The sequence below is a fragment of the Plecotus auritus genome (assembly GCF_963455305.1).
Source record: "Plecotus auritus genome assembly, chromosome: 1".
Lineage (NCBI taxonomy): Eukaryota > Metazoa > Chordata > Mammalia > Chiroptera > Vespertilionidae > Plecotus > Plecotus auritus.
The window spans coordinates 64,836,334-64,864,274 of NC_137770.1; the positions used below are offsets into that span (position 1 = coordinate 64,836,334).

Sequence of the window (27,941 nt, forward strand, 5' to 3'; positions counted from 1 at the left end):
CCCCGCCTGCTTCCCTCCCTTCTCCGCAGGCCCCACTTGCTTCCTTCTCCGCAGCTTCGCTCCCTTCTGCAATGCTTGGCTTCCTTCTACGCTGTCTTCAGTCTTTGCTCTACTCTTGGATATGCAAATTAACCACCATCTTGGTTGGGTTAATTTACATACTCGCTCCTGATTGGCTGCTGGGCGTGGCTGGTGGGTGTGGTGGAGTGATGGTTAATTTGCATATTACTCTTTTATTAGATAGGGTAATTATTTGGATAGCTATTCATTATCACCACAAGCACCAGCATGTAAGTTCCATGAAAGCAGGGTCTCACCAATTTATTCTCAGCTGTATCCTCGCTGCCTACTACAATGCCTGGCACATAGAAGGTATCCAGTAAATGTCCGTGAATAGCTGCTTCCAAGACTTAAGAAATTTATACTGTAGTTGAAAAGCATCTTCTCTGGGACGCAAATCCAGTGTTATTCCTGTTAGGCCAGGCTTCCAAATAATGAACAGGGTTCTTTATACCTAATTCTGAGCTTCCCCAGCTTCTCAATGGACTGCAACCCTCAAGGAAAGTTTTATGCCCAATCCATATTCTGGGTTACTCGGAGTCACAAGAATTACTCTTTTTTTCTTTTTTGAACATATTTTTATTTATTTTAGAGAGGGAGAGGGAGAGAGAGATAGAAACATTAATGATGAGAGAGAATCATTGATCAGCTGCCTCCTGCACACCCTACACTGGGGATCAAGCCCATAACCCGGGTGTGTGCCCTGACTGGGAATCAAACCGTGACCTCCTGGTTCACAAGTCACCACTCAACCACTGAGCCACACCAGGCAGGCACTTTTTTTGTTTTTTATCCTCACCCCAAGTTAAGTTTCACGAAGGGGAGGGAGAGAGAGAGAGAGAGAGAAACATCGATGTGAGAGAGAAACACCAATAGGCTGCCTCGTACATGCACTCAGACCAGGGATCGAACCTGCAATCTTTTTATTTTTGGTGTATATAGCAATGATCCAACCAACCAAGCCACCCAGACAGGGCACAAGAATTATATTTTTGACAAAATGCCAAAGATACCCACACATAGAATACTATCCTACTCTACTGCTCCCTGCTGGTCATTTCAACCTTCATCAACTAAGGTAATAAGGGATTTTTCCTCCTTACACTTCAATATGAGGGATACAACTCAGCTGTATATTCTTCAACTGTACCCCCCAATCCTCCAAAGTGGATCTTCTGACCATCACTTGCTCAGTCCATCATCTCATGAATTCAAAATCAACACTTCACCTTACCCCAGCAGAGAAAAGATTTTGTAGGGAAAAGTCAACCTAACACACTTTATTATCTAGGGCTTGCCTTTAGAGTTGTAAACTATCACCCAAGCAAGGCAGCTATCTCTAATCTAAGATCCTTAAGAGGAACTTGGTCTCCAAGGACAACCCTAAGAACACAAAGAAACTGGACACAAGTCTAGAGCAACCTGAATCCTGAGCTGACAAAGTGCAGGTATACCTTACAGAATGTCTCACCAACTAACATTTTCCGAATAGAGCACCTCCTGGGTTTTGATACTTAGATTTCATAGATTGTATGTATCTCTCAATATAAGGTGTTCATGTAAGAAAAAATATATAGTTACATACCAATACCTAAAGACAACACTGTTAACCAAATAGTATGCAAAATACTGGAACACCAGGTGTTGACAGAGAAGACATACAGAGGATTAGTATGTAAAGTAACTGCTTGTTAACAACCATATTAATTGTTTGATGTTCAAGAAGTCTGTTTTGAGTCTTTTTCATTATATTTCTGAGTTACTTATATAGAGGAATTTTTACTGTGGTTTTTTTTTTTTTTTTCAAATTTTTATTAAGGTATTATATGTGTACATACCTTACCATTGTTTACTGTGTTTTTATAACATTGTAGAAAATTAGTTAGTGGAGTTGAGTAATGCATTATAATTTCTCCTACTTAAAATAATAAGAAATAGGCCCCCGCCTGTGCAGACCTCTGGTTTTTGGAATGGACTGCTGCCATTAACTGGAAGATGCCTGCATTTTCTTGGATTCTTTCACCCAAAACCCATCAACAAGCCTCTCCCTAGGCCTTTTTGATCTGGTCACAGTCCAGCAGCTCATCTGTTCTCAATCTCTAACTTTGACTCATTGAATCCCTTCTCCCCTCTTCATCTTCCAGCTCCCCCAACTACACTAATTTGGGTCATCCCTTGCCCCTCTTACCTTTCATTCCATTAACCACTTCCCTCTATCCTTCTCTTTATTTTCAATTAATTTTTACTTTCACAGAAGGAATTTATGCATGTAATCTAAGAGATCAAACGAGCTAAAAGGATTATAATAACAAAAGCAGTCCCTAGTCTCACCCTTTCATCCCCACCCCCAGTGCTGTGCCCAGAGTCACTGTCAACACTTGGCCCTGGCTTTAAGTGATTAAGTCTCAGTTACCTGCTACCTCCTGATAATTCCATTTTAAAGTTTATCTACCGCCTTCCTATTATGGTAAATGAGGATTCTAGCTCACTTACACCCACTTCCCTTGCTTACAATCTTTCTCAATAAATTTATGCCAAAATTTTGGTTAAATCCATATTCAATGCATTATTAAGATATTGTTTGTTTATGAGCCAAATAAGATTTTCCTGATAAGATTTATCAATTTCACTTGTTCCCTCCCTCTTCTGGTTCGAATCTGTACTGAGAGTTTTCTAACTGCTAGATGTCATGGGTATAAGTTATGTTGGGATTTCCCTTCACTAATGTTCAAAAACTACCCAGCTTCTCTCTCCTACATAGGATTCCCCATTTCCCAGTTCCCATGTCATCTTCTTTCTTGGTTTATTCCCCAGTTTTTGCATGGATTACATCCTGTAGACTTCTAGACTTTGAAAGTTTGAGAATATTTTATTCTATCCTTATACTTTATCAATTCACTTACTATAAGCTAAATTCATATTTTGAAGATATTACTCTGTTGCTTTGCATCTTCTAAAGTTGTTTTTGATAATTTTCATTCATGATCCTTTGTTACATTTCCCTTCTTTTCTCTTGCTCTCTCAATCAGCTTTAATGTGCTTTCTATTAACATTCAAGTTTCAAAATTCCCAGATGGTATACTTTGATTTGGTGTATGTGTGTTTTTTTTTTCTTTTTTGTCTTTAAAAATTTTTTTATTGAGGTATAATTTGGGGATTTTTTTTCATTTATTATGTTGAGCATTTAGTGAGCACCTTTCAATCTGAGAATTCATGTTTTTACTTAGGAGAAATATTTTTTGTTGTTGTTTAAAGTATTACATATGCCTCCTTTTTCCCTGATGGACACCCCCCAGGCCACTCTCACCCCTGAGGGCAAGCCACCACTGCCCCAGTGTCTGTGTCCATTGGTTATGCCAATATGCATGCATACACGTCCTTTGGTTGAACTTTAACCTCCCCGCCCGCCTTCTCTCTGAGGTTGGACAATCTGTTCAGTGCTACCTTGTCTCTGGATTTATTTTTGTTCATCAGTTTATGTTGATCATTATATCCCACATATGAGTGAGATCATGTGATATTTATCTCTCTCCGACTGGCTTATTTTGCTTAGCATAATGCTCTCCAGTTCCACCCATGCTGTTGCAAATGGTAAAAGTTCCTTCTTTTTTATAGCGGTGTAGTACTCCATTTGTAGATGTACCACAGTTGTTTAATCCACTCATCTGCTGATGGGCACTTAGGCTGTTTCCAAATCTTAGCTATTGTAAATTATGTTGCTATGAACATAGGGGTGCATATATCCTTTCTGATTGGTGTTTCTGGTTTCTTGGGATATAGTCCTAGAAGTGGGATTACTGGGTCAAATGGGAGTTGCATTTTTAACTTTTTGAGGGAACTCCATACTGTTTTCCACAGTGGCTTCACCAGTCTGCATTCCCACCAGCAGTGCACGAAGGTTCCTTTTCTCCGCATCCTTGCCAGCACTTGTCGTTTGTTGATTTTGGAGAAAAAAATTTTTTAATAATTTTCTAGTGACAGTTTCCTCTATTTCACCTTACTAGTCATATATCAAATTTCTGGAATTGATTTATAAATTTTCCTATCTTTCTCTCTCTTATTGTCCAGCTCTTTTTATTTCCTATTCCAGCAGAGAGTTCTTGCAATCCTTTTACAGTACATTTTGTTTTAGCTATCATATTTTTAATGCCCAAAAGCACTTTCTTATTGTTTGTTCATCTTTTTGAAATAACATTCTATTCTTTCTAGAACATTCTCTTTTATCTCTGAGGACATCGAGGCTTCTTTGAAGCGTTTTTCTGCTTTCAGCATTGTCCCTGTTTTCTCTGAGTCCTTTCTTCTCTGTTTGTTTGCTTCATATTGGAGGCTTTCTTCCAAAGTCTAATTATCTCTTAATGTTCTATCATATTTAATAGTGAGTCACTAAAAAGCTGATTAGAAACTTTGTAAATGGGCTTCTAACAGGGTATTAGAGTAGCAAGAGAATTTTTGTGGGAGGAGGTCACCAAATGTCATTTTGTCTCCAGGATGGCTCAGTTTCCTCTCAGAAGGATTGTCCAGTATTCCCAGTGGGGTTGGCAAGGCTGCCAGTGTGCCAGAGCTGACCAGAGGAAGGGAGTTGGGAATGCCATTGTTGAGATGCAGAACATCCTTTAATGCCCTGATTTTCAATTCTGTTCTCCTCCTGCCTTTCTTTATACTTAGAGCCCCCGTGTTATTTCTCCAGAGACTCCTGCAAAGGTGGAAGGAAATGGTCTCCTTACTTAACCAGTGGGCTCTGAGAGTCTAATGGATCCTCAGAAAGACTTTCAAATAAATTCCCACCTGCCTTTTCTGATACTGGTGCCTCTAATCTAAGCCTTTCCAGAGGGCTATGAGTAAGCCCTCCCTTCACAAGCACTTGGCTCTGACCTTTCTCCAGTCTGCTAAGTCATGCACCATCCTTTACCTACTATCCATCTTTGTATCTTATGGTTTAGGGTTACTTATGTCTCTTTGATTATATCAAAGATGGAACTTGTGCCTTCTTTTCTTGTCGCCCTGCTGTTTGGGGATGATTATTTGAGAAAAGAAGAATGAATAAGTGATGGAAAAAGAAAGAGTAGATATGTCTTCATTCTGTCATCTTGAAACCTCTAGCCTTTTCTATTTCATAGGTCTTTTATCACACCATACTCTTCTCTCAGTTCCATTCTGACTTGTAGTTTCTGTCTTCCAGATTTTCTGGGTGACTTATAAATCATCAGACTGGTTTCAGACATATGACATTTAGTGTATTAATGAATTAACAAGTTCCACATGGGATATGATAAGTAGGGCTACCTTTTTGATGCAGTAATTATTGTCTTCAATTGTATAGGGCATAGTGTTTTCCATAGTGCCTGCACCAATTTACATTCCCACCAACAGTGCACAATGGTTCCCTTTTCTCCACATCCTTGCCAACACTTGTTATTTCTTATCATTTCGATAATAACCATTTTAACAGATCTGAGGTAATGCATCATCGTGATTTGTATTTGCATTTTTCACATGATTAGTAATGCTGAGCATCTTTTCATGTGTCTATTAACCATTTGTTTGTCTCCTTTGGAAAAATATTCAAATATTCTGCCCATCTTTTTAATTGGATTGTTTGGGTTTTTTCTCCTTTGCTGTACAGAAGCTTTTTAATTTGATGTAACCCCATTTATTTATTTTTTGTTTTTGTTGCTGTTGCTTTTGATGTCAAATTTTAAAAAATGATCACCAAGACCATATCAAGGAACTTACCACCAATATTTTTTTCTAGGACTTTTATGGTTTCAGGTCTTACAAGTGGTTAATTCATTTTGAGTTCCTTTTTATGTATGGTGTAAGATAGGGTCCTGTTTCATTCTTTGGCATGTGGCTGTCCAGTTTTCCCAACATCATTTATTGGAGAGACTGTCCTTTCTGCATTGTATATTCTTGGCTTCTTTGTCATAAATTAATTAAGCATATACGCGTGGGCTTATTTTTGGACTCTCTATTCCATTCCATTGATCTACGTGTCTGTTTTTATGGCAAAATAGTTGCTACTTTTTACTTTGAAAGCACAGGGACATCCAAATTTAATTCCAAAGGTTCAAGTTTTCTTTACCTTCTTTTCCCTTAGATATTCACACCATTGAAGGGCCAGAAAAAAAAATGCCAAAAAAAAAAGTTTCACCAATCCTTCCATTAAAAAAGAAATTAATTCCTTGACTTCAAGCCATCACAGACACCAGGTTATCTCTTTTTCCAGGCATAGCCAGACTTTTTTACCTCTCATAGACTCTTCAACCCCTTCTTATTTTAAACTGCTTTTTCCAAAGTTTTATTCAACTTCTTTCATGCTAAATCTAATGGCTACTTCTTATCTTTGTCCCACCCTCTCAGCAGCATCTGACACCACTGCCACTCCTTCCATGAAATATTCTCTTCCTTGTCTTTGCTGTTGCCTCGCTTTCTGGTGTTCCTCCCATCCGTCTGATGACTACTCACTCTCTTCAGTGGACATCTCTTCCTCTGCCATCCCTCAAATGTGTGTGCCTGTCAGAATCTGTCATACTCTTCCTTATCTTTCTACCTGCACTGTTCCCTGGATATTCTCCTCTACTCCCATGGCTTCAAAATTAATTACATACTAATGACTCTCAAATAGACCACCTCAAGTCCAGATCTCCCTTCAGAGGTATTGTTTGTAACTAAATTTTAAATAACTCCATCAGCATGTCCACAGATTCCTCATACTCAACATTTCCACTTTCCCCTACACCTAGTTTTCCATCTCTATTACTTATTCCCATGATTCACACCAAGTCAGAGACCTGAATATACTCCTTGACTCTTTGTGTCCCCAGTCCTCACACCCAATCAATAATAAAGTCCTACTGATTCTGTCTGAGATGGACCTTAAATTTACCAGTCAATTCTCCCCATTTTCACTGCCACACCCTTAAACCAAATTATCTCCCTACTGCTAATACTGTTGGCCTCAAATCTAGATTTTATAATAGAGCCAGGGTGATAATTCTAAAATATGATTATGTTACCCTCCTTCCTAAAAGTTTGCAATGGTTTTTTTTACACTGCTATCAGGATAAAGCCCAAATTACTCAACACGGTTTACAAGCAGCTAATCTTCTACCCTGTCATCCAAATTACTCTGTGTTTCAGTTAAATTAGGTTTATTTTAGTTCTTCCAATAAGCTATGATCACTCTTACCCTATATATTTCCACATGATGTGGCCTCCACCTGATACATGCCTATCTGATATTATCAGTGTTCTCATGCTATTGGTATTTCTTGACTAACATCTACAACCCTTGTGTCTCAGTTTAGCTGTCCTATGCTCTCTAAATCTGAGTTAGATCTGCTGCCATAGCATAGCACTTATCCATTTATCACACTCTGTAATAGTTGCCTGTGTACTTGTCTCTGTTCCCCTTTTGGATCATAAGCACTGGTGAGGGTTAAAACTACCTAGTATATCTTCAATGCCTTGAACATTACCTAGCACAAAGGAACCACTAAATCAGGGGTCCTCAAACTACGGCCCGCAGGCCACATGTGGCCCGCCGAGGACATTTATCTGGCCCGCCGGGTGCCGCTGCCTCTCCTGCTTAGCAGCCGACTCACCCCGGGCCCGCAGTGCACATAGGAATTTGTTCAGTTTTTTTTTTAAACTATAGTCTGGCCCTCCAACAGTCTGAGGGACAGTGAACTGGCCCCCTGTTTAAAAAGTTTGAGGACCCCTGCACTAAATAAATAATGGTTAAATTAAGACAGTTTTTATATATGGACTTTCATTCCCTTGCTTTCTCTCCTCTCAAACAAACAAACAATAACAAACAAATCATCCTTCCCTCCAAATAAGCCATTGCTTACAAAGGGATAATTAATGTATAATTACATATGACAGGTAAGGAAAATGTTATGAGGCTTTGCTTTCTCCTTCATTTCTCTCTTCTTTTCTCTTATATATAAAATTTTCAAACTGGAAGTTTAGATAGCCTTAAAAAAGACTAAGCATGTAGATGTCTTTTCTCTTGATCTGCCTGATGCCCAATCTGTGTTCCCAAACCATTTATAAACTTGGTAGTGTATGTATATGAAATAAAAAGAACATATGATAACATTTTATTGAAACCAGAACTCAAAGCATTAATTAAAGCTGAGCACACCTGCTCTGAACTGCAAAGTTGGAGATTTATGTGAACTTGTAAAGTTAAGGCTTTCTGACCTCCTGTAGGATTTATGTTTCCTTTAAATAAGCACTTCCTCTCTGTAATGCAATATTTTTTAAGTTCATATTAGTGACTAACCTTCTGGCATAAACAGATATGCTGTTCAGTTCCTCTATTGCCTGGTTTTACCCACTGCTTGTCAAATATTTAAAGTTTCAGGTGAAAATAAGCAGGTTCAACCATGAGGCCTAGAATTTCTTGTTCTAAACTTGTTAATGAGGTGATCTAAAAGATATCCATCCATTCAAACTCCACACTGTAGATTAAGAGCATTTTAATATAGTTATTCACAGATATACTCACTGCTTGGAAGGTATCAGCTACCTTAGAGTGTATCAACTACCTTGCTTTATCACAAGCAAGACTTGTTAAGTTACAATAAATGCATGTATAGTCTGTTAAGTAAGACAAAGTTTTCCAAAGGAAGACATTCTAATGTTCAGATTTGGATACTAATATCTTTAGAAAAAGAGGTTTCTGTGAGGTTACCTTGGATAGGTTCATTCCCAGAACTGTGAGTGTCACCAAGCCAGCACAACAGACCAATGCACTGGAGCTGGAGAGGCCAGAACTTGGAGGGATGGTTCCATCCACCAGGCAATTCATCCCCGCCAGGTCACTAAGACCAAAGTGTTCCTAAGGATAGAAGAAAAGACAGCACTAGTCATTTTGTTGTTGGATTCAAGGAGTAGCAAAGTGTTATTTTACTCCGCAGGGAGCAAAAGTCTATCAATAGACTTATTATGCTATTTATAGAAACTACTTGTGCAATTCGGTTGCATCTATGACATTTTATGTAAGGGTATGGTAATATGAGGATTACTTTTTACTCTGTTCAACAAAAAGCTACTGATCCATTTCCTAAAATTGCCTTGAATTATCTTTTTCTTGGACATTAATTGATTTGACCAAATATGGGAAAATATTGAACAGTTATAATTAAACTTCTCAAGTAGCAAGAAATGAAATGCACAATTATTAGCAAGATAGATTAAATTGCTATGTAGTACAACCCAACACTCTGAGATTGTAAAACTCTAACATCAAGTAGTAGCTTATTTCTATGGAGTGTGTTTCTTCAGAAGGGCCTCTGAAGAAAAAGGGCTCCAAACTTTCAGTTCTGTTTTCCTTATGGAAAAACCTAGGCACCAAAATATTAAGAGACTTTCCCAAGATCATGGGTAGGGAGCTAGGAGTAGGACCCAGGTCTCCAATTTTTGGATGAGAAATTCTCCATTGCAATCAGAAATCTGAGCCAGCACACTGTCACTGTGATTTAATGTAAGTCAGCTATATGAGGAAATCCAGATTTTTACTAGAGTTTATAGATACAATTTAGCCATATGGTAGCTTTCAAGACAGCCAAATTATAATTCAGCCACAAATAAGAGTACAGACTCTAAACAAAGCGGGGAAACTCTATTTCTCTGATCTAAAGATAGAAAGCTCTAGGTTACTTAGATGAATATGTAGGATGACACTTAGGATGCTATCACATATAACCTTTGTGGTTTAAGATTAAAAATAAATTCAAGTCCAGCCAGCACTGCTCAGTGGTTGAGCATTGACCTATTAACCAGGAGGTCACGGTTCAATTCCTGGACAGGGCACATGCCCAGGTTGTGGGCTTGACCCCCAGTGTGGGGTGTGCAGGAGTCAGCCAATCAATGATTCTCTCTCATCATTGATGTTTCTATCTCTCTCTCCCTCTCCCTTCCTCTCTGAAATCAATTAAAATATTTTTTAAAAGTAAATAAATAAATTCAAGGCCACTTCCTCATCAAGAAAAGTACCACTGTTTGCAAATTACTCAAATGGCTCAAAACCAAAGTATAAAATACTATCATATTACATAAGCATGCATTTCATCATACATATTATTCTATGGAGAAATTTCAATGAACTGTTAGAATAACCAAAGAAACAACAAAACTCTACCCAAAAAAAAGACTGGTTTAATTTTTTTGTCCTTTTTTTCCTAAACTGGCAAAATTCATGCACCACAAAAGAAGAGATTCAGTTGGATGTATACTTCTCTTCTTGATTTCAAGTCATCTAAAAATTTCCTTTCCAGAAATACAAACAGATTATAAACTGAAACACTGCTGCTGCCAATGCCCTTTTATACAGAACATCAAGACAGCTTGTTTTAAAAAAATTCCTCGTTGAATGCTATATATTTAACCATAAACTGATTCACAGGGTGTCATGAATGTGAATCATACTTACAAACTTATCATGCAATGTTTAAATTAAAACTTATAACAGATTCAGAAATGCAAATGGCTTTTGCCAAATTCTGTAATAGCTCTATCCCAAAAGGATAACATGTTCGATTTAATATAAACAGCTTATCCTTTGGACCTTTCAAGTATTTGAATTGGAAGGTCTCTGAACAGGCTAACTTGAAATTACTTTTCTGTCAAAAATTCATTGCACAAACCTGCTTTTGCACATAAGTTATCAAACCAAAAAGGATGGCTTTGGGACCTGGAATTCTCAAAAAGCAACACAAAACAACATGCATTATTTAGGTTACCTTACCCATATGCTACAAAAGGCATGCTGCTATAAGGAAGATCAAATTGCATTTGCCAGGTAAATGCTTCCAAATACTGTAATTCCCAATAACACATACGACAAGTCAAATCATTTGAAGGTTTAAAACCTTCCAATAACTTTTCCCATAAATTATTACCATGTATCTGGGGGAAGGAAGGAAGGAAGGATGGAAGGAACAAAGGAAGAAGGGAAGGAGAAACTCCAAGACCAGAACCTCCATAATTAGAGACTACACATAAGAAATAAATGCAATGTGTTTCTGTAACAGACAGGCCACTGAGCGCTGGGCCACTCCCAACAAAGTTTCAGATCAGACTGCCAGTCAGTAAGGAACACAAGCTCTCTAAAACATGGGTTTTAATAACAAATTAAATTGATTTAACGAATCAACTTTCTTTTTGTCCTTTACACTTTTTTAATTAGGAGAAAGGAAATATTTTATTTTCTCATTCTTGTACATGACATTAGAAATGTTCAAAGTAATTATTCAAAGTTTCTAGGAAAATACTTATTAATTTTTTTATTTTTTTAATCAGAGAGGAAGGGAGAAGGAGAAAGAGATAGAAACATCAATGATGAGAGAATCACTGATCAGCTCTGCCTCCTGCACGTCCCCCACTGAGGATCAAGCCTGCAACCCGGGCATGTGCCCTTGACCAGAATTGAAACCGGGACCTTTCAGTCCGCAGGCCGATGCTCTATCCACTTAGCCAAACCTGCTAGGGTGGAAAATACTTATTCTAATAAATTTCACTACATTTTTTGTAAGTCCACCTGATAATAATAGTGTTACCATTTATTGAATGTGTACTACACATCAAGCATTGTGTAATCCTTGCAACCACCCTGTTGAGATAGCAGTAACATCATTTTATAGATAACAGATCTGAGGCTTAAGAGGTTAAATTAATGCAGCTGGAACAAAATGTGAATAATATTACTAGAATGTATCCTTCAAAAGAAAATTTGGAGGGGAAATTTAAAAAGCCAAAAAGATGTCAGATGTACCTGACTTGTGAACAGCCCCTATGAACACCACCCAGAAAAAATCATATCTACCTCATCTCCTGAAATACATAAATTAGCAAAACAGAACAAAAACATCAGTTAGTATTAAAAGGAGACAAAAACGATAGAGTAAATAAAATTAATCTTGATACAATAGACATCACAGTCTCAAATGTTAGTAGGTGCCTTATAAACCAATTTACCTGAATTCCTTTAAATCCACATAGGAAATAGTTGTGCCACAGAGGCTTGGTTTTGTCAATCTGAATGTTGTTAGTACCAGTACTGAAGTCCCTGCAAAAACAAGACACCGTAACTGTCAGGCCAGGCTTTGTGCTGCAAAATCAATGGCTGACTGCTGCCATCTTGTGCCCAGGCAGTGACACTGAAATCTCATCTTCCATTTTTCAATACAGTATATGCACTTCACCGCCTACCCCAAAACAACAAACATCTCCAGCCGCTAAAAGTTAAGAGAAGTTATAGTGACCTTAATAACTAAACTACTTCCAACTGACCCTTCTTATTTCCTGAAACAGAGAGGAACAATATGTTTTAGCACAATCTATACCACTTTTTATTTCATGATGGTCCTTGTTATGCTAGTGTAAATCTTATCCTTTGGCCCTGCTGTTTGGCGTATTGATAATTGGAATGGAAGTGCTCAAAGCCTTCTTCCCCACACTCTCTGCCACCAATAGAATTTTATCATATACACAGTTTAAGGAAAAAAAGGAATAAAACAAATGATGATTCTGATGATCATAACTCATTGAATAAAATAAGATGCCATAAATCTACACTGATATAAATTAACAAATGAATAGCTAGCTACATGAAGGAGAAGGGAAAGCACTTCCTTAGAGTCAAATGCCAACTAATTAGATGTAGAAAAATAATGGAAATTTTAAAAAATTTGTGGTGCAGGGATTTGGCAAACTCCAGGGTAACTGTTTCATGAAAGAATCAATGGATGCTAAAGTTACTGAGTAAAAACTTGATGAGAAAAAAAGATACTTATATACACTCCAGATATTTCCCCACCAGATATTATTTCAAGGAGAAAAAAAAACTATAACTTTATAGTAAACAAATCTGGCAGGTACTACCCTAACCATCACCAGTAAAGGGACATTGTATGCCTCCTTGATATAATGCATGAGGATATACCCATTAATGTGTAGGAATTCTTTGTGTTACTTTTGTGACTTCTTTGTAAGTCAAAAATTATTTCAAAATGAAAAATTAATAGGCTTCTAAATCAGCCAAAGGACAAAATATGTGAAATGGAAAAGGGGTAAGGATCAATTTAAAAGTGAGAAAATAAGCAACATTCCCCATACTGACCAAGTACTCTTCACATAATTTACTAAATACCTATTATGTGCCAGTCACTGTAGTACATACCTTGCATACATTTTCTTTACTCAACAACATGAATACATCATCTCCTAAGGAAAATATTTAATGACCACTTAAGTGTGCAAGGTATTCAGAAGAAAACAAAGGAAAAAGGAAAGGGCTTATCTTTTAAGTATTGGTAACCTAGCCAATGAACACAAGTCATAATCACATACCACTATCATGTGATGGTGTGTATCACGGGGTGGGATAGAAGACAAGAGGGCATCATTTCTATAGTCAGCATCATGGGCTGGAGAGAGGAGGCATTCTGGAGGCTAAGAGAGGTTTAATAACTCCAAAGACACATACAGTCTGACTCCAGATGACAAGCTTTATCATCACCCACAGAAGTAAAAATATATTGGGAAAAATGATGTCAGCATCAAGGTAAGTGAGATGCTCCCTTTGTCTCTCCTCTTCAGTCTATAACTGGTAGGGCATCAATAACTCAGGAAAGATTCCCCTGCTCAAGGCTTTAGAAGTCTGAGAGATCCATGCACTGTACATCTGAGGTGGCAGATTGGAATGCATAGGGCAGGCAGAACTCAGGAACAGCAGGGATGGTGCTCCTGTCCCTGGCTCCTGGGTGGCAGCTAAGCCCACAGCCCTGGTGAGCACAGTAGCAGCGATGGAGACCAAGCTGCAACTCCAACCTGCACCGTGGCCTGGAAGGGGGTCGAGGAATAGGGAGGAAAAGAAGAGCAGCAGTGGCCATGGCATCAGCCCCTGGGACTCTGGCTCCCACCCTTGGCTGCAGCAGTGCTGCCTCACTGGAGAGCTCAGTAGCAGCAGTGGAGGCAACACAGAAGTCTCTGACCTCCTAGCTACAGAAAAGTCAACAGCAACAGCGAACCAGGCAGCACCCCAGCAACCCCCCAACCCCTTCCATCCCTGCACCACAAGGTATTGCCGATACCCAAATGACCCCAGAAGCAATGGGGGCACATGCCATCCCTGTGATCCTGGCAGTGACACCCATGCGACTATAGTGACAATGCCTGCAGCAAGGCACCAGTGACTCCAGAAGCACAAGCAGCAATGAAGAGGGCGCCTAGGACACCTCTGGCAGAGGCGAGGTAGATGGGAAATGCTGGCTCTCAAATATAGACAGCTCAGGTAAGAGAAACAACCTGAGCTCAGCTGCTATAGCAAAAACTTGTTCTATAACACCACATCCTGGGGGAAGGGGGCCTCTAATCACCACTTATTTCTGCATTCATTCGTTGATCCTTGTATGTGCCCTGACTGGGGATTGAACCCACAACCTTGGCATATCAAGATGATGCTCTAACCAACTGAGCTGGCTGGCCAGGGCCTCCTTGTTGACTTTATGTCTGAAGGCTCTATCCAATGGTGCAAGTGGGGTGTTAAAGTCTCTTACATTATTCTAGTGCTATCAATTTCTCCCTTTAAGCCTGTTAATAGTTGCTTTATATATTTTGGTGCTCCTGAGTTGGGTACATATATATTAATAAATGTTATATCTTCTTGATGTCCTCCTTATCATTACATAATGTCCATCTTTGCCTTCTCATTACCTCTTTTGGCTTGAAGTCTATTTTTCCTAAGTATGGCTACACCTGCTTTCTTTTGGATGCCATTTGCTTAGAGTATCATCTTCTGTCCCTGTCTTATTTTTCTGCCCAGACTTTTCCTAAGGTTCAAAAACAGGCACTCATTTCCCACCAATGTTTTTTCCTGCATTACCTCACCCATCTGCTTTCTCCATTCTTATATCCATGTTGTAGAAAGCTAAGAAAAAAGTCTTCAAAATGAGCAGACATGATTCACTTTCCACTTACACATTTTTTTTCTTTCATTCATTCACCTGTTCTTCCAACAAACATTTGCCCAGTGTCTACCCTATTTGTGTCAGGAACTAGGTTGGACCATTTACAAGAACAATATTATAAAAAAAGTAAATACTTAGCCCCAGCGGTTTGACTCAGTGGATAGAACGTTGGCCTGCTGACCAAAGGGTCCCAGGTTAAATTCCAATCAAGGGCACGTATCTCGTTGCAGGCTCTTCCCCAGCCCAGGCCTAGTTGGAGCATGTGCAGGAGGCAACCAATTGATGTGTTTCTCTCACATCGATGTTTCTCTCTCTCTTTCCCTCTCTTCTACTCTCTCTAAAAATCAATGGAAAAATAACCTCGGGTGAGGATTTTTTTTAAAAAAAAGGTAAATACTTAGGGAAAATTTTAACAAAGCATGTACCTTCAAAACAACAAAATACTTCTGAGCAAAAATGAAGACCTACATAAATGGAGAGAAATACTGTGTTCATGAATTAAAAGAGTAAATACTATTAAGATGTCAATTCTTTCCAAATTGATTTATACATTCAGTACAACCGTAATAAAAATCCAAGCATGCTTTCTCATAAAAATTGAATAGCTACTTCTAAAATTAATGAGAAAATGCAAAAGATCTAGTATAGCAAAAACAAATTTTAAAAAGACAATATTAAAAGATTTACACTACCTGAGTTCACAGGGCTTCTTATAAAGCTACAGTTTTCAGATACTGTGTTATTGACATAAAGATGGACAAATAATAGAACAGAATAGAATCCAGATATAGATCCCTACATATATTACCAATTGCTTTTCAAGATAATTCAATGGAAAAAATAATCTTTCCAATAAATGGTGGGAAACAATTGACAGCCACAGGCAAACACAAAAACCCCAGCCTTTATCGCATGCCACATACAAAAGTTAACTCAAAATGAATCACAGACCTAAATATAAGAACTAAAACTATAAAACTTCTAAAATAAAACACTGGGGAAAAGTTTAGTGACTTTTGGTTTGAAAAAGTTTTCTTAAATGCAGTCAAAAACTACAAACTCAATAATTAGGACTGAAAAAAATCAATAATTAGGACTCCATCAAAATTAAAAACTTTTCTTCTTCAAACAACATAATAAAGAAAATGAAAATTCAAGCCACAGATTGGATGAAATATTTTGCAAAACATACATCTAGCAAAGAACTGGTATCTACAATATATTAAGAAACTCTTACAGATTACAGATCAATAATAGAAGATGAAAAAACTACTTTAAAATGGGCAAATGATTTGGATAGAGTAGACCATTAAGCAAAGAAGATATATAAATGACAAAAAACATATATGAAATAATGTTCAATATCATTAGAGAAATTAAAAACCACATTGCACTACTACTACATATTTAAGAGAGTGGCTAAAATTTAAAGACATGTTAGCAAGGATGTGGATCAACTGGAACTCTCATACACTGATGGTGGAAATGTAAATGTTACAACCACTTTGGAAAATAGGCAAATTTTTTGAAAAGTTAAACCAGACAATCCACCCCTAGGTATTTACCCAAGAAAAATGAAACACATGTCCACACATAGATTTGAACACAATTATTCTTAGCCGCATTATTCATAACTAGAGGCCCGGTGCACTAAATTCATGCATGGGTAGGGTCCCTAGGCCTGGCCGGCAATCAGGGCCAATCTGTCGGTAGCCAGTCGCTGTCTGTGGGGTGACCGGTGGGGTGATCAGGACCCCATTTGCACCCACCTTGGCCTGGCGCACCCGCTCGCCAGCCCCACCCCCTGCCGCCGCTGCCAGTCACCATCTGTGGGGCAATTGGCGGGGCCATCAGCAGGGTGATTGGGGCCCCCACTCGCACCCGCCTTGGCCTGGTGCCACCCACTCGCCGGCCCCACCCTCTTGCTCTCCCCCCCCACCACCGCTCCGCCGCCGCCGCAGGTCAGTGCATGTCTAACTCCCAGTCGGTCAAACTCCCACCCATGGGGACAATTTGCATATTAGCCTTTTATTATATAGGATAGCCAAAAACTGGAAATGATCTAAGTGCCCATCAATGGTGAATAGATAAATTATGGTATCTCCATGCAATGAATGCTACACAACATGTAAAGAATTCTGGGAGGCATGCTGCATACTTCCTAAGGTCCTAGTAGAATAAAGCCCCTTATCCTCAGCAGAGAATAGTTGCCTTGATAATTTACCTCTGCTTCCCTAACTCATTCTCCATGCTGTTTCACTACCATTCCTGGAATCATTTCCCAAATACTCTACCTTCATCCAAGTCTGTCTCAGGTTCTGCTTTTGTGGAAAAATAAAATAAAGCTGAAACCACATATTTATAGCAATGGGAATTGTTAAGTGAATTAGTAAATAAATATGACAAATTATTATGCCTCTAATATTAAATATTTGCAAACAATGACACAAAATTGTGTTTGAAATAATGTAAGGTTTTCTCTAAAGGGTCCAAAAGGTACATAAGGTATATTCTCAATTATGCAAAGTAAATAGAAAATAAAAGGGTCTTATACAATAAGTTCCATACAAAGGTAAGGAATTTCTATATCTTGCACAACCTGGTATAATGCATTTTCAAAGGCACGCATAAAATAATTGCAGAATAAACATAACTGAAGGCAAATTGTCCAATGAACAATAAGCCAAAAATAGAATGTGCCAATTATATGCCAAATCTTTTTTTTTTTTTTTTGTACTTAGCAAGTCAAATCCATCATAATATATTATTAGCAAGTAAGTCTCATCCCTGGAATAAAAAGACAGTTCAATATTTAAAATTCATCAGTATAATTCATATTTTTTTAAAAACAATCAATATTGAGTAGATATTTCATAAAATTCCATACCCATCAATTTTTTTTTAATCTTAGCAAACTAAGAATTAAAAACAGTCCTTTTTACAAAGATGGTGCCTAAAGCAAGGAAGGAAGCCCCTGCCCCTCCCAAAGCTAAAGCAAAGGCTTTGAAGACAAAGAAAGGCATCCACAGACACACAAAAAAAGATCCTCACGTCACCCACCTTCCGACAGGCGAAGACACTGAGGCTCTTAAGGCAGCCTAAATATCTTGGAAGAGCACACCCAGGAGAAACAAGTTTCACTGCTATGTCATCATCAAATTCCCCCTGACTACACATCAGCCATGAAGAAGACAGAAGAGAACAATTCACTTGTGTTCATTATAGACATCGAGCCCAACAAGCACCAGATCACACAGGGTGTGAAAAAGCTCTATGACATTGATGCGGCCAAGCTCAACACCTTGATCAGGCCTCATGGAGAGAAGAAGGCATATGTTCAACTGGCTCCTGACTATGATGTTTTGGATGTTGCCAACAAAATTGGGATCATCTAAACTGAGGTCAGCTGCCTAATTCTAAATATAAAAATTTTACACTGTAAAAAGAAATTTAAAAAAAATAAAAATAGCAACAACAGAAAGTATATTCTTAACTTAGTAAAGCATATATACTAGAAAGTTAAATCTATTATATACCACTCTATGTTTGACACTGAGGCTGCAGCACTGAAGAAGTGAGGCAACAGTATCTGAATTCACAAAATTTATAATTACTGGGGGATAGAGACAAGTAAGCAGATAATGGCAATACAGCATGGTAATATAAGAAAGGCACCAGCTCTGACTTTCCTGGAGATAATTACCACAGTAGATGATGAATAACTTCTAGGCAGGGACAGAGTTATTTTCATCTTTGTATTGCTCAGTATCTAAAATAACGTCAGACACATGATAAATCTTCAGTAAATATTTCTCTTTTTTTATCTTTATTGTTCAGAGTATTACAGATGTCCCCTCTTACCTCCTCCTCCATTGCCCCCCCTCCACCCAGTTCCCGACCCACCCCAGGACTTCACTATTCTATTGTCTGTGTCCATAGGTAATGCATATCCTATATAATGAAAGGCTAATATGAAAATCAACCAAACAGCGGAAGGACTGGTCAATATGATACGCATTGACCACCTGGGGGCAGACGCTCAACGCAAGAGCTGCCCCCTGGTGGTCAGTGCACTCCCACAGGGGGAGCACCACTCAGCCAGAATCTGGGCTCACAGCTGGCGAGCGCAGCTGTGGTGGCAGGAGCCTCTCCTGCCTTTGCAGCAGCACTAACGATGTCCCCCGAGGGCTCTCAGACTGTGAGAGAATGCAGGCCTGGTGAGAAACCCCCCCTGAGTGCACAAATTTCATGCACTGGGCCTCTGGTATGCATATAAGATCTTTGGTTAACATCTTCCTGCCCAACCTCCCCCCTTCCCTCTGAGATTGTCAATCTGTTCCATGTTTCCATGCCTCTGGTACTATTTTATTCATCAGTTTATTTTGTTCATTAGATTCCTTGTTTGTTTCTTTTGATTTTTAGATTCAATTGTTGATAGATATGTATTTATTGCCACTTTATTGTTCATATTTTTTTATCTGTTTTCTTCTCCTTTTCCTCCTCCTTCTTCTTCCTCTGCTTAAAGAATATCCTTCAACAGTTTATGTAATACCCATTTGGTGGTGATGAACTCCTTTAGCTTTTTCTTATTTGTGAAGCTCTTTATCTGACCTTCAATTCTAAATTGAAGGGTAGAGTAATCTTGGTTGTAGGTCCCTGATATTCATCACTTTGAATATTTCTTGCTACTGCTTTCTGGCCTGCAAAGTTGAGAAATCAGCTGACAATCATATGGGCACTCCCTTGTAGGTAAATAACTGTTTTTCTCCTACTGCTTTTAAGATTCTCTCTTTGTCTTTAACCCTTGACATTTTAATTATGATGTGTCTTGGCCTCTTTGGGTTAATCTTGATTGGGCCTCTCAGGCTTCCTAGACTTGTAAGTCTATTTCTTTCACCAGGTAGGGGAAGTTTTCTGCCATTATTTCTTCAAATAGGCTTTCAATATCTTGCTCTCTCTCTTCTCCATCTGGAACTCCCATAATGCAAATGTTGGTACATTTGAAGTTGTCCCAGAGGTTCCTTACACTATCTTCATATTTTTGGATTCTTTTTTCATTTTGCTCTTCTGATTTTTTTTTGCTTCTTCATATTCCAACTCATTGATTTGATTCTCAGAATCCTCTACTCTACTGTTGAATCCCTGTAAATTATTCTTTATTTCAGTTAGTGTATGTTTAATTTCTGACGGGTCCTTTTTCATGTCTTTGAACTTCTCACTAAGATCCTTAAAAGTCTCACTAAGTCTGCTGAAGCTCTCATTAAGATCCTTGAGCAACCTTATAGCCATTGTTTTGAACTCTGTATCCAGTAGTTTGCTTGCTTCCATTTCATTTATTTTTCTGGAGATTTCTTCTTTCATTTGTGACATGTTTCTTTATCTTCATATTTTGGCTGCTTCCCTGTGTTTATTTCTATGTATTCATTAGAGCTACTATGACTCCTGGAATTGGTAGAGTGGCCTTGTGTAGTAAGTGTCCTGTAAGTCCCAGTGGCTTAGCCTCCCCAGTCACCTAAGCTGGGAACTCTCGGTGTGCCCCTATGTGGGCTGTGTGCATAATCTTGTAGTTGAGCCTTGATTGCTGTTGGCATCACTCAGAGGAGTTGACCTTGAGACCAATTGGCTGTAAGGACCCGCAGCATCTACAATGGAAGAGCTAATATGCAAGAGATACCCATGTGGAGCAGGACTTTCTTCAGAGGGGCTTTGGTGCTCACTGAGTCTGTCCCTTGAATGTGTCATTTGTGGAAGTGTAGACTTGTAATCTGGTATGGTCAGAAGCTGTCCACCGGGTGCACTGGCTCTGGGGCCTCCTGGGAGGAGCTACCCAGCAGAAGCTACAAAGCAATCAGCAGATGGCTGCTACTTGTGTTGGGCTTGGAAGTGCCCAGGTAAGGCCAAGATATAAAGCAAGACATGCTGGCACTAGTGCCAGGTCTTGGGCCTCTTATTGATAGGTAGGGGCACACTGACGTGCTAGCTAGCTGCTGCTTGTTTGAGAGATTATAGGAACCTCCAGATTTCAGGAGGTTCTGAATGATGGCTGTTCTATATTTTAGTTGTAATTTTGATGTGGTTGTGGGAGATGGTGAGTACCAGCATTTACCTACCCTGCCATCTTGGTTCTCCTCCCTCAGTAAATATTTCTCTTTTTTTGTTGTTAATCCTCACCCAAGGATATTTTTCCATTGATTTTTAGAGAAAGTGAAAGAGAGGGAGAGAGACAGAGAGAAATAAACATCAATGTGTGAGAGACACATCAATTGGTTGCCTCCAGCACATGCCCCAACCAGAGCCAGGAATTGAGCCTGCAACTGAGGTATATGCTCTGGACTAGAATATGTAGTCTGTGAGCCAAAGCTCTATCCACTGAGCCAAACCAGCTAGGGCCAGTAAATATTTCTTAAATGAATGAGAGAACAAACAAAATAAACAAATATTAAATAGTAGCCTTAGATTCTTTTGCAAGTCAGATACAAATTTTCAATAAACTAAATCATTTATTATAAAGTTGATAGCTCCTAAAGAGTTCATTTGGATATAAACACACACACACACAATAAACACACACACACACACACACACACACACACACACACACACACATGCATACAACATAGTACCAATCCTACTCACGGGTACAAGGGATTTGTATTAGCCAGTTGGAGAGTGTGTGTTTTCACAGGTTCCACAGCTATTAACATATCTTGTTCTACAGCCATAGGAAGAACAGAATATCCACAGTAATCTATATGTTCTCCTAGGAAAAAGAGAAAGCATTTTTCATCATTGAAAACATACAACACAAGAGAAGCACAAGTTGACACTGAAGAAAAAACTTGACCACAAGCTAGGTTTTTACAGAAAATAAAATACTATGGGCAGAAACTGATGGGGGTTTCTTTTTCTCCCAGATATCTGAGCCAGGAACTACTGCTAGCAGAAGTATAATAGTTTTTATTTTCTATCAATTTTAGACTTCTTTAAACTTTTGTAAGTTTTTTTTCCACTTTCTGATTCATAATGAACACTTTCAAATAATTGTGAAGCATCAAGAGCACTATCTCCTTTTTCTGTTGTTTTTTGTATCAACTTTTAAAATATGAATGATTGAAGTCTTTAGTACACTCTCCCTTATATTAACATTATGTGAGTCCTATTCTCTTCCTTACTAAAGAATGAGGTCACCAAAGGTGAGGGCTTTGCTTTATTTTTCTTTGTGGTCTAACCAAATGCCTTACAAATTATAGTGGCACTGGTAAGTTGTGTTGAATATGCTCCACATAGCTATGATAAAGAAAAAGAAACTGGAAAAAGAATATTTATTCTGTATTACTTTATATATAGTAAGCAAATATAGGAAGTAAACTATTCTTTTAATTCTAATTCTTCCATGAAACACAAGGAAGATTTTTTTCTGTTATACCATAATGTCTTCAAATTAACACTTAAGTTCAAGGTTGTTATACATAAAATTTAACTACAAAATACCAATTCAAGAAGGTGGGCTAAGCAAGCTCATTTATATTTCTCCATAACAGGTTTTTTTGTTTTGTTTTGTTTTATATCTTTTTTTTATTGATTTCAGAGAGGAAGGGAAATGGAGAGAGAGATAGAGAAATCAATGATGAGAGAGAATCATTGATCGGCTGCCTCCAGCACAACCCACACTGGAGCCTGCAACCCAGACATGTGCCTTGACCAGGAATTGAACCATGATTTCCTGGTTCATAGGTCTACACCAGGGGTGGGAAAACTTTTTGACACGAGGGCCACAATGGGTTCTTAAACTGGACCGGAGGGCCGGAACAAAAGCATGGATGGAGTGTTTGTGTGAACTAATATAAATTCAAAGTAAAGGAGCGGAGGGGAGAGCAAGAGAACCGGATAGAACAGCCGGATCCGGCCTGCGGGCCGTAGTTTGCCCAAGGCCGGTCTACACTCAACTACTGAGCCACGCCGGCTGGGTCCCATACCAGCTTTTTATATCTAATTGCTCCTATGGCAGACATTGATCAACTGAGAAATGCAAAATGAATGGAAGGCAATTCAATTGCATAATCCTATTTTTTAAAACAAATATTATTTTACATGTTCTTACAGATAACAAGCCTTTTCTTTCTACATTGATATGGCCTTTAAAATAATAAAACAGACTTCTGGTCAAGATGAAAGAGTTCTTCCATAACCACATAAAAAATACAACTAAACTACAGAACAACCATCATTCAGAACCACCTGAAATCTAGCTGATTGGAAGTCCTACAGTTAAGAATATAAAGAAGCCACATTGAGACTGTTAAGAATGAAGGAGACACAGAACAAGCTGTTCCCATACCCACATATGGCAAATAAAAATCAGGAGGAATATCTCAGCTGTGGAGGTCTCCGCTAAGGATCAATGGGTTCCAGCCCCACAGCAGACCACCTCAGTCCAGGGTTCCAGTGCCAGGTAGAAGAGTCCCCATAACTTCTGGCTGTAAAAACCAGTGGAAATTGTGGCTGAGTAAGACCAAGGGTGGCTGGAGTCCCAGGCAGTTCCTCTTCAAGGGCCCACACATGGACTTACTCGAACTCACTCCCTCTGAGTTCCAACAGTGGGGCAGCAGCCTCAAAGGCACCAGAGACATATTGGGAGGAACTGAAGTGTCTGGCATCAGGGACAGAGCTGGAGGGACAGTTTTCTCCCAAACAGAAGTGCTGGTAGAAGCCACTGTTCCTTTTCTGAGCCCTTCTGCCACAGAGCTGACAAGTGGGCACCATATTTGAGTCCCCATCAACCTGGCTCACACTATTTGCCCTGCCCTGGTGATTCCTTGAGACCCCACCAACCTGTGGGCCCACCCAAGCTGTTTCCAGTGGCTTTTCCATACAAACGACCTGTCTTGGATGATACTTCAGACTCTCCTAAAATCTCTCAGATGAGCAGCAGCTGGCCTCAGTATGCCCTGTACCTCTCACTAAGTGGTCCCAGGCCTAGCACTAGTGGCAGCTGGCTTAGGTTCCAAGCTTGGCCTCTTCTGTGCACTGCAAAGCCAAGAACAAGTAGTAGTCATCTGCAGTTCGATTTGTAGCTCATGCTGGATGGCCCCAGGCAGAACACAGATGGTGGCTGACCTTGGCCTGCACCTCCTGGGAGGCCCCAAAGCCAGCGCACCCAGTGGACAGCTTCAGACACATCAAAGCACCACCAACCACCTCTACAAGCAACTTAGCAAACACTGCAGAACTGCTGAAGTAAGTCCTGCTTGGTAGGATGGGCCCCTGCATAGTCAGTCGATCTTCCACAGTGGTCCCTGGCAGTCCTTATATCCAGTCTTTATAGCCATCCCTCCCATTGACATGCCAACAGCAATCAAAACTCAACTGCATCAGGTGGGTGTACACAGCCCACAGGAATGCTCAGCTCAGGTGAAGGGGGAGGCTATAGCACTGGGCCCGACTGTATACCTACTACATTAGGCCACTCTACCAAGCCTGGTAGATATAGCAGCTCTAGCTAATACACAGAAACAAACACAGGGAGGCTGCCAAAATGAGGAGAAAAGGAAACATGTCCCAAAAGAATACAACAAAACTCCAGAAAAAGTACTAAACAAAATGGAGACAAGCAATCTACTAGATGCAAAGTTCAAAACACTGGTTATAAGTATGCTTGAGGAACTCAGAGATATGGAAGCCATTAAAAAAAAAAAGTCAGAAATTAAGAAAACACTAACTGAAATGAAGAATAATTCAGAGGAAATGAACAATAGAGTAGATAATACTGAGAATCAAAACAGCAATTTGACATATAGGGTGTCCAAAAAAATTTATACACACTTTACAGCTGCTAGCTCAATTGACATTTTTTTCATTTCAGATTTAAGCCATTGGAATTCATAATTATTCAAAGTGTGTATACATTTTGGGGGGACACCCTGTATAAGGAAGCAAAAATCATCCAATCAGAACCAAAAAAAAAAAAAGAATCCAGAAAAATGAGGACACCGTGAGAAGCCTCTGGGACAACTTCAAGCATACCAACATTCGTATCATGGGGATGCTGGAAGTAGAAGAGAGAGAGCAAGAAATTGAAAACCTACTTGAAAAAATAATGACAGAAAACTTCCCTAACCTCGTGAAGTAAATACACATACAGGTCCAGGAAGCACAGGAAGTCCAAAATAAGAGGAATCCAAAGAGGACTACAACAAGACACATAATAACTAAAATGCAAAAGGTTAAAGACAGTCTTAAAAGCAGCAAGAGAAAAGCAGTAATTACCTGCATGGGAAAATTTTGCAGGTCAGAAGAGAGTGGCAAGAAATATTCAAACTGATAAAAAGCAAGGACTAACAACCAAGATTACTCTATCCAGCAAAGCTGTCATTTAGAATTGAAGGACATATAAAGAGCTTCCCAGACAAGGAAAAGCTAAAGGAGATCATTGCCACCAAATCAGGATTACAAGAAATGCCAAAAGGTCTTCAGGGACAAGGAGGAGAGGAGAAGGAAGAAGAAAAGGAGGAGGAGGAAGAGGAAGAGGAGGAGGAGGAGGAGGAAGAAGAAAAATATGAACAATAAAATGGCAATAAATACATATCTACCAACAATTGAATCTAAAAAACAAAATAAACAAATATGCAGAACAGAAAAAATGTTTTAATAAAATAAAAAGTAATAAAAATAAAGGGCTTTTCCTAGATTGACAATGACGGAGAAATGGTTTTCAATGTTATCTTTCTCCCCAACTTCCTTCAAGAAGATAATAATACAAAACAATGGTTCACAAGTAAAAAACCACGTATTTAAAGAAGTGGAACTGCATGGAGGCACCAGATTCTGTTGGGGAAGCTGCAGTGTGGATGACAGCCCTCTGATATTCTTCCTTTTGTCAAAAATTATGGAAATACTCTGGGTAAGGGGCAGGTGGGGAGCAGGAACTGCTGGCAAGTAGGATAATAAGACAATTACATTCTGCATATTATAACAGAAAATATAATAATGCTTTTAATGAACACTGAAATTCATTTCATTCCAAGCACTAACTAAATTAACTACATTGAAACTTAGTATCCCCCTCCCTTTTTTAAATCAGAAAATAGTCAATAAATTGACTAGAATAAGAATTACTTATCAGGAAAATCCTTCGTTTTGAAACTTTACCCACAAAACTAAAGGAAGCTTGGCTCTGATCTGAGGCTATTGCTTCTTTTCAGTCCTTTCAAGATAGCAAGTTGTTATTCTCCCACTCTGCTGTTTCCAGGCCTTTTTCCTGTCCTCCTGTTCTTCGGACGCTTGACCACATTCTCTCCTCCTCATCATTCTCATCTATGACTCTCTTAGATACTCGGTTCTTCAGTGAAGACCTTAGCATCTCCTTCCATTCCAATCCTGCAATAACCTACATAAAATTCAGGTAAACAACCCAGTCTAAGGCCCCACTTCCTAATCCCTTGACCTCTGGAGAACCTCACCTCCTCCCTGCCTCAGCCATCTACTTACTCCCATGGTTTTGACAATTTTAGTAATGACCAAACACCTTCTTATCACCTGGAACTTTTCTGCCTATGAAGTTTTAATGTCAAATATCATATTCTTTACTAACACCATTCTGCTTTCCTGTTTTCCAGACTCAGCTCTTTGCCCTCTCTACCCTATAAACTCCCTACTACCTTTCCTGCTTTTTCTACCCAGCACAGATTCCAGGCTTCATATCATCAACTTCCTAATGCCACTGCCATTCTCTTGTAACCTCCATATAAAACAAAACCCCAAATCTAGAACAAACAGAAGCAACTTAGACTAGCTGAAAAGAAAAACATGAAAACTCTGGATACCAGTATTGCTATAAGTCTTTGGTCTCCAGGTCTAGCCAGACCTCAATGTTCCCAGCAAACCTTTTGTTTTTCCAGTCATCTCCCTCTCCCATCCTTCCTCAAAAGGCTATTTCAAATTTTCTACCTTCTCCTTAAACTTACAACTCCTCCTAATCCCCCCCAATGAGAATTCCCTTGACCTTCTATGGAAAAATTATACATTTACCTACATCAACCTGTATCCTTTTCTTCCTTGCCTTCTGTTAAAAAGAGTCAAAGAGGCCCTCTTCCTATGCTCTAGATACCAGCCCTCTTGCCCTCTAGGGAATTCTTCTCCATCAGTTCCTCGCTTTTCGGTTGTCTTCAATCTCTCTCTCTCCATTGGATTTACTCCGTTGCCCCTCCCCCCTCATTTAAACATCCCATATTTTTTATATCCTCCATTATTTGCTTCGAAGTAAAATAAGATCACCTGAGTTAATAATAATTAAAGCTATTGGGTACGTGGGAGTTTATTCTATTACTAGAGGCCCAGTGCATGAAATTCGTACACTCAGGGGGGGTCCCTCAGCCTGGTCTGTGCCCTCTTGAAGTCAGGGAGCCCTTGGGGGATGTCCGACTGATGACTTAGGTGGGGAGTGGGCCTAAGCCGGCAGTCAAACATCCTTAGTGCTGCCACGGAGGTTGTAGAGGCTCCCGCCACCGCAGCTGCGCTCGCCAGCTGTGAGCCTGGCTTCTGGCTGAGCAGCGCTCCCCCTGTGGGAGCACACTGACCACCAAGGGCAGCTCCTGCATTGAGCATCTGCCCCCTGGTGGTCAGTGCGTGTCATAGCCATTGGGTCAATTTGCATATTAGCCTGTTATTATATAGGATGCCAATTACTTTTTTGTATGTTTACACTTTTCATTTTAAAAGTTTTTTTTTTAATCCTCCTTTGACTCCTGAAGTTTTCTCAGTTCTCCATCCTATTTTCTCTCAATAAAAACAAATCATTCTCACATGAAGACTGCCACTGTTCCAGTTTTATACATTATGGCATTCTAACACATGTTGGTATTCAATAAATATTGGTGAAATCAATATGATCAAACCTCATGCCAC

At 39.3% G+C, this 27,941-nt stretch overlaps 1 protein-coding gene across 4 annotated transcripts in view; it reads right to left on the reverse strand.

The window, feature by feature from the left end:
- Positions 1–27,941, reverse strand: part of GALK2 (galactokinase 2) — a 163,981-nt gene that overhangs the window by 113,574 nt on the left and 22,466 nt on the right. For all 4 annotated transcript variants that reach the window (XM_080682670.1, XM_080682669.1, XM_080682672.1 and 1 more), the window contains 3 exons: positions 21,675–21,798; positions 12,046–12,136; positions 8,762–8,908 (listed from right to left, as the gene is read on the reverse strand). In XM_080682670.1, the coding sequence (XP_080538796.1) occupies positions 8,762–8,908; positions 12,046–12,136; positions 21,675–21,798 (362 nt within the window). The remainder of the gene's footprint in view (positions 1–8,761; positions 8,909–12,045; positions 12,137–21,674; positions 21,799–27,941) is intronic.